Source organism: Brachyhypopomus gauderio, chromosome 10 (genome assembly GCF_052324685.1).
Source record: "Brachyhypopomus gauderio isolate BG-103 chromosome 10, BGAUD_0.2, whole genome shotgun sequence".
NCBI lineage: Eukaryota > Metazoa > Chordata > Actinopteri > Gymnotiformes > Hypopomidae > Brachyhypopomus > Brachyhypopomus gauderio.
In genome coordinates, this window is record NC_135220.1 from 14,872,268 (window position 1) to 14,885,764 (window position 13,497).

Sequence of the window (13,497 nt, forward strand, 5' to 3'; positions counted from 1 at the left end):
TTGACTGTACTGCTACTGTCAGATTTCGATGGCAGTGCTGGCAAGCGTCCAGCATGCTGCGCTGTTGAGCTGTGCACGTGGCTCTGGGCGTGTGCACGCCTTCCTTTCCTGTTTCAGGCAATGTGCCATGCCTGTCCCCAGAGCTGGGACAGAGGCGTCCCGCTCTGCTCAGTCCTCCACCCCGGAACGCTGCGTGCGATGTGTCAGACAGCACACCTGCTCGGGCTTCACAGCCCCCATTCCGTACCGGCTGGTTTCCCAGGTGGAGTTCGTCTGCAGCCTGTCCTGGCCCTCCGTCGACGCCGTGTGCGGACGGGGCCGCCTCGTTCACGCAGTACTCCGGCGTTTTGAGTGGCTGTGGTTGCTGGACTGGAGGAGCAGGAGCTGTGGGCTGGACTAGGTTCCTCGACCTGAGTATTTACGTTTACAGGAAGAGGCAGGGAGGGGGCGCTGTAGAGAAACCCAAACTAAAAACACAAAAGGCCTTTAGCCGAAATTCGGCCATGTGCATTATGGTTTTAATGATACCAGTTAAAAGCCTGCAGTCTGAGTGGGCATCGAGAGCTAATCCGTAAACCATGGTTCCTTATTTTTTTGTTTTCTTTGGTTTTTTTAGTATTTTTTTTATGTTTGTCTTTTTTGATTGTTTTCTTCAGCTGCAGAATCCAAAGGTTTTTTTTTTTTGTTTTTTTGTGCGTGCGCGTGTGTTCTGTTTTGACCCCCACCCTAGCTTTTCTTATTTAAAGTGGATGTATGCTGTGGTGTGAACATAGTTAGCGGGTGTGGTGGTGGAGGGGTGGGGTGTGGGTGGGGTTGAATGGAGAAAGACTCCAGCTAAGGAGGATTTCATTTCTGACTTCTGTTATGGATTTCAAACATATCTTGCAGAATGTACAGAAAATGTTTATTAAGATTTTTATTTCTTAATAGGTGATTAAAGGAAAAAAAAACTTTGTCAAGTACTTGTATTGCGAGGCCTCAATGAATTTTGATTTATGTAGATGTATCACTCCATCAGAGAAAAAAGGGGTAAAAGAAACTAAAAACAATACAAAAAAAAGTTGCAAAAGAATTTGGGTCTTGCTTCGTTATTTGTGTTCCGTGTGTGATGGTTCTTGGCATGTGGCTCTTTTCAGAAACTGCTTTCACTCTTTCTCCGCTCACTCCTGTGCGCACCCTTTGAGCTTGTGCTAGGCAGAGCCTTGTGGGAGTTCTCTCCAGTATATCAGGTTTCCTCTAGGACACGCTCATTCTCTGAACCAGTGATGCTTTCTGAACATTCCTTCTGGAACATTCTGAAGGACACCCAGTTTCCAATGATGTGCCAGATCAGAGAATCGCTGCTTCTCAGAGTGCAAAGAACTGCATGGAACTGACTCCCACAGAGGGAGCTTTGATGTCATAAAGCTTTCATATTTATTTGTTTCTGTTTGTTTGGGGGAGGGTAATAGATTACATCAGCAAAAACCTTTGATTTGTAGACTTTAGTTGAGATCAAGTATTATCTGTTGTCACTATCCAAACTTTGAGAGAGAGAGAAAGGGAGACTGGTGGAGACTAGTAAAATAACAAATTGGTCATTTGTTTATGAAGTACTATCCTGTAAATCTTAATCTAATATAGTTCTTTGATTCCAGTTCTTTCACATTGTGGGTAAGAATTTAATAGGTATGAAGATGGAAAGAAAAGGAACCAGTGTGGAATCTCATACAAACTGGTGATGATCCTGGGTGTGGGACAATGTTTGGTCGTGGACAGCAGACGTAGCAGGTAGCTGCTGTCCTGATAGAGCGATCAGTCTCCTAGAGACGAACCACTGCTGTATGTCTGTGCATCTCAGTGATTTCCACTTCTTGGCTTTAACTAACGACCATTGTTTTTTATTTTCACCATTGACTCTTCAGATAGCGTTCAGATTCTTCTGTTTCAGTGAAGGAAGCCAGTGAGGAATAAGGTAAGAGGCTGCAGCTGGTACCGTCATAGATCAAGGCAGTTGTGGACTCTTCTGGTGAGTCTTAAGGCTAGACTTTAGCGCCTCCAGCTGATGTTTGTGCAGTGTACTCTTCCACTCTGTTCTGGTGGACCTGTTGCAGGACTCATTTTGCACATCTACCCAGTTTGCTCATTTGGGTTTTTATTTTTCCTTTGCGTGGTTTGAGGTCAGTGGGAGGGGCTCTGGAGGTGTAGTATCAGTGGGAGGGGTTCTGTGTGGTTTGAGGTCAGTGGGAGGGGCTCTGGAGGGTCTGAGGTTAGTTATAGAGGGTGAGTTGAGGTTTTGTTGCAATTTTAGTCAAGATTTTATGAAGCATTCCTAACAATACTGTAAACATAAAAAATAGGTGCAACAAAACCCATAAACATTTAGAACAAAAATATCTGTAGTTGAAAACACTTAAATTATACACACACACTTTTTATATTTGTCAGGGACACACTTCCTAAGAGAATTATACAAAAATATAATATTTCAAAATATTTGTTGCTAAAATAAGGATGTTAAATCTGCCACACAGGACAAATTCAAAAGTCAACCAAGACACGTTCGTATCAAAAAAGTGCCAAACTCATTAAAAACAAGCATATATAGTCACAGAATTCACCACTAAGTTCTACCCTCTTGTACCTCTCATGAGTGATCAGTGAAGCTGACACATTATCATGCCCAGAGTCCCACAGGGCCTGGAAATTACCCAGCCAGACAGAATCACATGGGATCACATAGGACCAGACAGGACACAAATCGGTGCGGTACCAAAGGAAAGGGAACTAGTTCCTTCGGTCTGCTCAGTAAAGAACAGCAACTACAAAGTCAAGAGACGTATGCTTGCTTTCAACCACCAAAGGCTCGTCTTGAAACAGCAGAGAAGAAGATATTTGTTCTTGAATCAAGTGGATGTATTTTCATTTAAACAGTGAAGTCTCTCAGAGCTGCAGCTGCCCGGGCTAAACCTGGAAGGAGGAGTCTCTCTGTGGTCCCTCGGCCGGCACGCAGGCACTTATGGTGGGCACCGGACTGGGAAAAAAGCAGAGATTAGAGTTCGCTGATCTCCAGATTAACTCATTTAACCATAGTTCCTAAATATGAACGAGGGCATTTTCAATATTGAAACTGCACTTGTAGTCAAATTAAAACCTAGATAATCCAAATGGCTTCAGCCTGGGGATCTCAGAAATGTCTGCATAACCACAGCACATGAACTCTTTGGCGCATTTCTTATTCACACAAACTATAGGATGAGTTCACACAGGTAAGCCATTCTCCACAAAGGGCAGGTGTGGCCGTTTGTTAACACATGCCGTGAGCGTAAGACTCCCAGCCCCTCAGGTAGACATGATCAAATTAATAACGAGATTCAGAGTGTGGGGCCGTGTGCTATACTGTAAGAATAGTAGAATTATGGCTAAATGCTTTGAGAACATACTGCTTTTGCACCACAGCAGGAAGTCTGGCTCCATCAGATGTGTACCTGGGAAGAGAGATGATAAAGTTGTTCTGGAGCAAATCGCACAGGTCACACGTCTGTTTTTGTCTTGTATATTTGGTCAGCAGGTTGTGCACTGACTTACCGTTGCTTCATGGTTTTGATTCTCCAGACCAGAGCAGTGGTGACTATCACGATACTAAGTATTGCAGTCAGACAGACTCCTATGGCAGTATAGGCTTCTGCAAAGCCAGGAGATGGGTGTCAGGAGAGGGTTATGTGCACTTTCATCACTGATATATTTGTTCTTGCACATACAGTACAACCGGTGTGTGTGTCTCCCACCCCCAATACTGATCTGCCATGCAAAGGATTAGAGGCATTTCACTGAAGGCTGACCGTGAAGGAAAACGATCCCAGAGGCTTTGACTAGAAAGCTGATATTGAACTTACTATTGCTTAATCCTGGCCCTGGATCTGAAATTTCAAACATCAATCCTAGTTTAAGCTTCTTTGAAACTGTATTACATGTGGTATGATATGAGTGTTATCTTAAGTTGGTACAAACAGGAGAAAGACCTTCGTCGGCGGTGATGTGGTCTGCGTAGGGATTGACGCAGTCTGGTGGCGCCCAACCTGACATGCACTGGCATTCGGCCTTGTTATTACACACCTGTAAGACAAAGACGCGGTTGTGATTCACACGAAGCTTTTGAGAGTCTTTATGTGAGTTTCATGCGGTTCAGATTGTCTTTGATGGGTGCACTTTACAAATGAAACAGATTTCACAGTATCCTAGGAAACCAGTATTCCTGATTACCTCATTGAGGCGCGTGCCTGTTCTTCACATTTTCACCTTTATTTTAAGGCTCTAATTACAGTTCCTTGTGGGCATAAAATGAGGGTTTTGTAACAGTTGGGACTGATTAGCTTACCGCGTGTTCCGGGCATTTCGTGCGGCACTTCGGTTCCTCATACACCGCCTCCAGGTCCACGCATGTGCTGTTACTGCAAACCTGTGCGGGTCAGTTATAAGCAGGACTACACCTTCGACAGGACTACACCTTAGACATACTGTCAGCATGAACCACGTGGGTTTTAAGTATATTAATATGGAGTATCTCACCCGTCCCATCCCACACTTTGTCCCAGTTTGGACCTGCCCGTAATCTGCGCTAGGGTCGCTGCACACAGTGGTCTTGCACGGTCCGATCTTTACTGCCGTCCCGTAACGCGGCACGTCCGATCCGTTCACGCAGAACAGCTTCCCACATGTGACATCTCTATTCGGGCAATGATAAAATATTGATAGGATACAGGAATTTATAAACAAGTTTCAAAAGAGGAAAATGTTGTTGCGTACTTCGCTTGGCATCCTATATATATTTCCGGAGATGGCCGAATGCAGTACGCGTCTTGTGTGCCATTCATGTTCAGCTCGTAACAGGAATCCGACGCCGTTTCTGCAGCTGCAGGAGACAGAAAGACAAGGCCGGTGGCTCACGCGCCATCAGGTGTGGGTTCGCCATGGAGCGCGCGCATCTGACTTCTTTTGAGATGTATGGTTTTGTTGAAATCAGTTCCGCAGTTGAAATGGCCAAGCTCTTTCACATCGGTGCGTGGGTGTAAGGACTAAGCCTCAAGACGCGTCTGTCCTGATTGAGAGCTGCCTGTGAATACCGCCAACACAGTTAAATAAAAAAACCTTTACTACCTCCCACACGCTTTAAGGCGTGCTGGCTGGTATACAATACAATCCATCCCTTTTAGTGAAATAAGGAGGAAAAACTCAAGGCTCTTTTTCATAGCTGGAAATAATGGTTAAATCAAAGAAGCTGCTGGCCTTGCTGAGCCTTAATGCTCAAACTGTAGTTCAGAAATGACACCTGTACTGTATGTTCAGAAATGAGCTGTATGTGTTAAAAATGACACCTGTACTGTATGTTCAGAAATGAGCTGTATGTGTTAAAAATGACACCTGCACTGTATGTTCAGAAATGCTCTAAATAAGAAAGATTATTTTCTGAGCTGTGGAATAGAAAGAGACCGTTCTATTATATCTATATTACTTCTGTATTATAGCTGGGAGGGGCAGCCTTACTCTGTCCCCACATGCTGGTACACTGGTGTTGTCTGAGTGGACACTGGCCTCCGTAGCAGTAGCCGGTGTTGTTCCTGCAGGCAACGCCGTTGGCTCTGAACGTGTCTTCAGGACACTCGGAGGACTCTCCCGAGCAGTATTCGGGCAGGTCACACTCGCTCCTGACGTCCCGACACATGGCCGCCAGAGGCAGGAACTGAGGACCAGACCAAAGAAACATGAGCTAGGCATGTGGGCCGGCCTGCAGCAGACATGCGTGATGAATGAACAGATCATTCTTCTGGAGTGCAGAGAAATGGTGAGTGTGACATTACCAAGTGTGGATGTGTGTGTGTGTGTGTGTGTGTGAGAGAGAGAGAGAGAGAGAGAGAGAGAGAGAGAAAGAGAGAGAAAGGGAGGGAGTGAGATGGAGATACCCGACCTTGCAGTTCTTGCAGCATTTACACTTGGAGACTGCACTAGAGGCATCAGCAGAGCACCATGGGTCTGTGCACTCCTATAACTCCCCACACACACACACACACACACACACACACACACACACAAAGGTTGTGACAGTTTAAAGCGGTGGTTTTCAAATGGGGTGGAGCAAAGTTCTCACCAGGCATGATGTTAGAATAGGGGTGGAACTAAGATCTCACTGGGTGTGGTTTAAGGACATTGTGGAGCTACAATCTCACTTGGCATGGGGTTAGGATAGGGGTGGAGCTAAACTTTATCCTGATTGCAGCAGTTGCGTTAGGATTGGGGTCTAAAAGTCTCGGAGTCGCCTGGACATACCACAGTGTAAAAGCCCCCGTGCTAAGCTGCTCTCCTGGGTGCAGGTGTGCAGGAAACATCCAGGCTCCTCACCTCCAGCAGGCTGCAGTCACACTCCTCTCCCTCCTCCACAAAGCCGTTGCCACAGACGGCCGGGGGGAGAACGGAGGTCTTGTTGGGTTTGTTTAGCAGGCACTGCGGTGCATGGGACGACAGCAGGAAGTCCACAAACTGTGCCTGGCTGCAGCTGCTGAAGTGCTGGGGGGGGGGAGCACTAGAGGGAACCCAGGAAGAAGAGCGTCAGGACCAGATCAGCGCCACACTGGGTCTGCGCACGCCTACGATGGCAAACGACTGCACATGGATTAGACATGGATTACACATGTGCTACATGATTACACATGGATTACATGTGTCCTGCATATGATTACACAGGGGTTATACAGGTGTTTCACATGGATTTCATGGGGATTACATATAATCTTGAACTTCAGAACTTGAAATCACATGTTTTTATCAAACTTTAGGTATTATAGTTTAGTAGTTTTTATATCAGGACAGGGGCCAACTACATTTTTGGTTTAGCTTTAGTCTACGCCTCAATATATGGTCTGAATTTTCAGAGTAAATAAACTGATGTGTAATCAGTGTGTGTTGCTTTTATCATAGCCTGGCTCTGACTATTCTTACACACTGCTGTTCCCAGATCAGCACCTGAGAGTGGCACCCATAATGCAGTGGGCTTTGCTGCAGGAGCAGGACGATGTGTCGTGACTCATGCCCAGGTTGTGGCCTAGTTCGTGTGATAACACGACTGCTGTTTCCATGGCATTTGATGACGTGTCCTGCAAAACAGTTTCCCATCATCTCCATCAGCATCCGAGACTCGTATACATCACATCAAGCGTTCGCTCGACAGACACATAAGCGGCGGTCACTTTCAGTAGGGTTCAATGTAAAACAACATTTAGATATTGCAGTACCTATGCATATAAGTGTTTATGGGCGCTATGGCATCTGTTTTAATTAGGAAGGGCTGAATTGAATGAGACAGATTAGTGTCTAATGGCACATGCAGGACTACAGGACTCGGGGCTGCAGGACTACAGGACTGGCTAATGCTGCTTAATGCTGTTCATCTTTGGCTTTCTCAGCTTACCTGAATTAGCGTGGTGGAGTTCTTGGAGCACAGGCTTCCTACATATGCCAAACCCACTACACCCTTAAAATGTACCGCTCTGAAACACAAAGGGAAGGCTTGTGCACTTAACGAGTATAGATATGTCACGTGTGTGGCGGCGTCTGCATGCAGGACACCGCAAATGTACCGCAGACGTACGGCAGACGTACGAGATGAGATGTGCATTGTCATTCGGTTTGATCTTGTTCAGTTCGTTGTTTCTCCAGTCATTGAAGGCAGAGAGGGTTTGCTCCGCGGGGGGAGCCACGTTGATCTTGTCCCTGTCTGACCACACCTCCAGCCCCACCAGGGCAATAAAAGTGTTCAGGGGCCGATATATCTAAGAGAGAAAGGGAGGAAAAGTGAGTCCCGTTGCGCTGCATGCGGTTAGAAGGCCTTCTTTGCTCTGGTACTACCATTTAACTGATGAGAAGGTTTGGACCCGCTCAGCCGTGTGTGATGAGCTCCATCAGGTGTGATGATTTGGAGGAAATATGAAACTTTGCAGGTCACTGGGTGCTCTGCGCGGGCTCTGCTCTAAGGAGCTGCAGTCATCTTCATGCTGGGCCTTGTGCTTCACTGCCCTGTTTCTACACTAGCACAGCCATCACTGCACCTCTTACTCAGTGCTGTGTGTGTGCATGCAGGCTGTGTGTGCATGCAAGCTGTGTTTGTGCAGGCTGTGTGTGCGTGCTGGACAGTGAACAGAGCAGAGCCGTCGCTCACCACGTTGACAAAGTTGACGATCTCAAACATCCTCGTCCGCAGTTTGTTCATATCCCTCCCCATATTCTGGAACTGGATCACAACAGGTGAGGACGTGAGGAGCAGTTCACCACTCACTCTCAGCTGCTCCACCTACACCACTCCCTCCACCCGTACAGTACTGACAAACAGGGATGCTAATGCACTTTATGAAGTATGAATATTTCTGCCCCGTATGAGGTGCTCCTTACCTCACTGTTGTCCACAACAAGATATGTTTCAATATATTTCTGTTCTTCCAGTGTTATTTGTGAGGCAGCAGCAGACTGTGGTGGGTAGGAAATACATTTTTAATGTCTACATCCACCGGAGTCATGAGCATCCAACACGGAGCTGAAGCCTGTCTCACCCTATGCTGAGAGTGCCCTCTATGGTTGAATTTGGGTACTGCAGAGTCCATGGTCTCATTAGTGACTCCACAGCGGAAGTCTCGGTTCTTCAGGAGGTCGGGTCTGAAAACCACATGGTCCCCTGTTTCACTGTCTGACAGAGGCTCAATCATATAGTCCTGATTCTCGGTCCTGAAGAATCCCCTGTCCAACAACCAAACAAAAAATGAACAATCTGAAAGCATGCTGAGTGTCAGATGTTAACAGCTGTTACCTGATTAAGCAAGACTCAATTTATGGATGTATTTAAATCTAAATCTATTGAAACCTGATTCCTTTGCAGGTGCTTATGCTGGCCATTGACTCCAGGTCATCTCCAACCCACCCGTGATAATAGCACAGTGGGACAGCCTGCCTCGGAGGCAAGGTTACCAGGGTTACAGCAAAGCCAGATAGAATGCAGGTGCAAAAGTAATTACACTGGAAGGTGATGGCCAGAAAACACCCACCTGATCCTCCACGGCAACGGTGACCATGGTTCCATTAGTGGTGTAGTGAGTCTCTGTGTAGTCTGAACCTATCAGGCTTCTGTAAGCCAATAAGCAAATGGCACAGTGAGAATCAGCAGTGTGACTGCAAGGCAGTTACCCAGTGTTCTCCAAAACCTTCCCAGTTCCAAACACTCAACAGCAGCCCCTCCCACTCAACAGAAGCCCCTCCCACACAGCAGCAGCTCCTCCTACCTCTTTTTAATGACCAGCTATCACAATGATTTAGGGACAACCCTCACCTGCTCCTTCTTAAGTGAATATCGATGTTCGTCTCCTTCATCTCCAGCCTGTACGAGACTGTGTCTGTGTGTGAGAACTGTGGGGAGGGCAGAACAGACGTGTGTTATGTGTGTGCATGTGTGGGTGTATGTATGTGTGCATATGTGGGTGAGAAGACAGGCGTGAGTGCATCAGGATAAGATGTGTAAAGCAGTAATTCACCTCTGCGTGTCTCTGGTGGTGTGTGTGTAGCCGCAATGGTCGAACCACCTCCGAGTCCTTCAGGTCAGGATGCAGCTCTGCTGTACACAGGGACAATTAGCCCCTCCTGTCTGTCTGTGTGTATATTTTGTTTGGGTTTTCCCACGTTTTCTCCTGCCACACCCCTGTCATTTGTAACTCTCATTATCATTCCCAGCCGTGTCTTCTTTGGTTCCTCATTTAATCTTGTGTTTTGTCTTTAGTTTTGCTGGTCGACGTACGTCACTCTCATGTCTCTGTTGTTGGTTCTTGAACATACCTGCCTTCCCTTTCCTCGTTGTGCTGTTTGGAGTCTGTTTTATATTTTGTCCCTGTCTTCGGTTCTGTCTATGATTGATTCATTTGTTTAGTATTTTGGTCATGTCATTAAGTTTGGTCATGTCTTTCTATGTTGTTTTATGTTCTCTCTCTGATTGCCTCTGTGTTATGACCAGCTAAATGACTCTGATTTGGATTTGTACTTCATAAATCTTGCTCCTCTCAGTATATATATATATATATATATATATATGTGTGTGTGTATATACACAGTGCTGCTTGAAAGTTTGTGATCCACCCAAACATAAAAGTTTTTAAAATTATTATTATTTATTGAACAAACGTTTTTCTATCTCAAACTGAAAATCTGTAACAGTATGTGAACATTTCAGTTTGTGGCACCTCCTATTGCAGCCAGTACTTCACCAAATGTAACTACAAACGAGTGTCTCACATCTGCTCTCTGGGATTTTTGCCCACTCCTCCTTGCAGAACTCCGCTAGTTGAGAAGGTTGGAGGGACATCTGGCATGTACCGCCCACTTCAGATCTTGCCACAGCATTTCTATGGGACTGAGGTCACAACTTTGACTGGGCCAATCCAGAGGGCAAATCTCTCTTAAACAATTCCTTGGTTGTTTTGCTGTAATGTTTTGGGTCATTGTCTTGTTGCATAATCCATTTCCATCCCAGCTTCAACTCCATGACTGATGGCAGGAAATTCTGGTCAATAATGTGTTGATATGCCTGGGAATTGATGGTTCTCTGGATAATATGGAGTCGTCCAGGTCTGGAGGCAGAAAAGCAGGACCAGACCTTCACATTTCCACCACCATGCTTCACTGTTGGGTGGAGGTTCTTCTCTTTATATGCAGTGTTGACTTCTCTCCAAACATGGCTTGTGATTGTGGCCAAATAATTCGATTTTGGACTCACATGTCCAGAGAATGGACTTCCAGAAAGCTTCTGGTTTGTCCAAGTGCTCTCTGGCAAAGTTTAAACTTTATTCTTTCTTGCAAGGAGAGGCTTCCTTCTAGTAGCTCCACCTTTTGGCTTGTCTGTCATCTCATCACAATCTGCCATCTCATTACCTGTGTATTTATTTTCAGCTACATGGTGTATCTGTTGTGTTTGTTACTATCGTTGTGAAATATTATGTCTGTTTACTACGCCTCGTTGTTCTCGAAACATGAGAGTATAGGCTACTAATAAACCCCCCGTTCTATCACATCTGTGTCTGCCTCCTTCGAGTATTACATTACAGGAAAGGTGTATATAAAGTCATTATCAACACAAACAATTTTAAATACATCCTCAGCACCCTCACACACAGTTTCTGACTGGTAGTGTACATATAGTATATAGTGTGTGGCAAATATGGCAAACCTGAAAAGTTTTATATATATACCACTTTGTCAGGGTTGCCATATTTATTCTAATTCTGAGGTTTGCTTTATTAATAAATTCAGAGGTTTCTCCTGTATTAATAAATTCAAAGGTTTCTCCTGTATTAATTCATTTGTTCTGAGGTTTCTCCTGTAATAATTTATTTACATGTTTCTCCTGTGTTAATTTATTTGTTCAGAGGTTTCTCCTGTATTCATTAATTTGTTCGGAGGTTTCTCCTGTTAATTTATTTGTTCAGAGGTTTCTCCTGTATTCAATTATTCAGAGGTTTCTCCTGTATTCATTAATTTGGTCAGAGGCTTCTCCTGTATTAATTAATTTGTTTGGAGGTTTCTCCTCTATTAATTAATTTGTTCAGAGGTTTCTCCTCTATTAATTTGTTCAGAGGTTTCTCCTCTATTAGTTTGTTCAGAGGTTTCTCCTGTGTCTGTAATCTGCAGGCAGTATTAACTGGAGTTGAATTCCTCCTGTGTTATGTTGCTGCTCTTACCTGAGAGATGCAGTGAGCCCAGTGCTGCTGTAATCCCCAGGACCAACTGTGCTTGTGTCATGGTTAAGGTGAAGCCCGCAGTGACGGAGCACATGCCTTTATATAGCAGCTCCACCTCCCTCCCCTCCACCTGCTGCAGGGACTTTCAGTGGAAGTGTTCTGTGTTGTTCCTGTTTTGTTTCACTCTCTCTCTATCTCTCTCTCTATCTCTCTCTCCCTTCATAGGAACCATATACTGCACAGAATGATGGGCTGAACAAGCCTTATACTTGGTGTTCAGTCAGCCTTAAATATGGCTCATGCACTAGTGTAAAATCTTTTTTGTAACATACCTTGTTGTGGAACCCAATGCACGTGCCTTCGGTACACAGCAGAAATCTACCAAAGCTCTGATGCTACCAGGACCAGCTCATGAGCCCAAAATATGCTAAGAGGTGTGGCGGCCTCCTCCATGGTCTTACTGCTACATTTCTAAAGTGTTTGGCTGGTCAATGATTAAAAATTATAAACACGACTGAATAAATATTGTATCAATGGTGACACACATGAATGGAAATAATATCATAACTTCCTTCAAGTTTACTGGAAGGATCTGCGTAGAGGTGTGAGGTGGGAGAGGTGGAGTCTGTGGTGAAGCTTCAGTGTGGAGCCTGAAGGATGAGAATAGGTGTATGGGGGAAAACTGGGATTAAGGTATGAAGAGGTAATAAAGACACAACCAGTTTTTTTAAGTATTTTGTATGCAGAAGGATTTTAAAAGACTGAACAATGTACATTTATCTACTGTGTATGTACAGTAGACCTGCTCCCTGACTTCCCATCAGTTACCTGCTCCTAACTCACCTGTCAGAGCCAGCTCCACCTGTCAGAGTCAGCTCCACCTGTCAGAGTCAGCTTCACCTGTCAAAGTCAGCTTCACCTGTCAAAGTCAGCTTCACCTGTTAGAGCATTCTCCTGCATTCTGCTTCTCCTGAGTACAGTGTTCACACTTGTGTTTAATGCCGTTTGCTTGTTTAGCCTGGCGATGGTCGTTCACGTTGCTATGCTATGTCTTTCCTGCATACAGAGCATTTCTATTGGCTGTTACTATGGTCACTGACATGTTTCAGCCTCTGGTTTTTGTCTCAGCTTTGCATCTTCTCTGGTTTGCTCTTTGCACTGTTTTCTCATTTTACCCGTAGCTTGTTCTGACGTTACTAATGTTACGTTACTAACGTTACTGTTTTTGCCTGCGCTGACCTGATTTTGTATGTCCACTACATATTTTCCACCTCTGTTAATTAACCTGTTTTGTTTCATCTTATTGGCAAGCATTTGTGATTTGTCTGTTACCTGACATTGCATTAGAATGACCAGAACGTCATCGCAAATATTTCTTTCTGTGGTTTTCCTGGATACATTGTGAATATGACATTGACTTGCTGTACTTCAGTATCACTATCACTACAGCATGTTTCATTGGCTGGAATAGCTTTGTCTCAGTGGGTTGCTTAGCTCTCATAGTTCTGATGACATAGTTTTGAAATTTGATGACATAGTTTTGATGACATAGATTTGCTAAAAGATTAAACCCCCCAACTTAAAGCAAACAGAAGAAAAGTCTGACAAAGAGCATGTAAATGTTGAAACATCACTAACTCTTCATAATTAGTACATGCATTATGTTGCATTTGTGACCCACGTTAACCTAATTTGAAAGTGATCACAAAATTAGAAACCCCAGAAGAAAATGTAGTGACTACATAAAGCTCTGAAA

The 13,497-nt window shown here is 44.7% G+C and overlaps 1 protein-coding gene across 2 annotated transcripts; it reads right to left on the reverse strand.

Moving 5' to 3' along the window:
- Window positions 1–826: 826 nt before the first annotated feature.
- On the reverse strand, window positions 827–11,901 carry LOC143525640 (zinc metalloproteinase-disintegrin-like MTP9). Of its 2 annotated transcripts, none has more exons than XM_077019821.1 (22): window positions 11,742–11,901; window positions 9,549–9,625; window positions 9,347–9,423; window positions 9,066–9,144; window positions 8,885–8,967; window positions 8,577–8,760; window positions 8,419–8,493; window positions 8,189–8,260; window positions 7,633–7,802; window positions 7,442–7,520; window positions 6,997–7,127; window positions 6,376–6,556; window positions 5,945–6,019; window positions 5,524–5,719; window positions 4,786–4,891; window positions 4,549–4,705; window positions 4,358–4,438; window positions 4,002–4,095; window positions 3,876–3,899; window positions 3,568–3,664; window positions 3,423–3,467; window positions 827–3,013 (listed from the first exon to the last, which is right to left on the reverse strand). In XM_077019821.1, exons 1-22 carry the CDS (start codon window positions 11,833–11,835, stop codon window positions 2,944–2,946), a joined length of 2,247 nt encoding a protein of 748 aa, XP_076875936.1. In that variant the 5' UTR covers window positions 11,836–11,901; the 3' UTR covers window positions 827–2,943. The 2 variants fall into 2 exon arrangements, with proteins under 2 accessions (XP_076875936.1, XP_076875934.1); XM_077019819.1 differs by having other exon boundaries at window positions 9,549–9,628; window positions 11,742–11,827.
- Between the last annotated feature and the right edge of the window lie 1,596 nt (window positions 11,902–13,497).

What these genes read in the sequence shown, in the direction of transcription:
- LOC143525640 (XM_077019821.1), bottom strand. Translation starts at nt 11,835, where the DNA reads ATGTGCTCCGTCACTGCGGGCTTCACCTTAACCATGACACAAGCACAG. An exon ending in TTGTTGTGGACAACAGTGAG is followed by an intron (nt 8,261 to 8,418) that starts GTAAGGAGCACC and finishes GTTGTGATCCAG; the next exon opens with TTCCAGAATATGGGGAGGGA. An exon ending in GTGACTGCAGCCTGCTGGAG is followed by an intron (nt 6,020 to 6,375) that starts GTGAGGAGCCTG and finishes GGGGAGTTATAG; the next exon opens with GAGTGCACAGACCCATGGTG.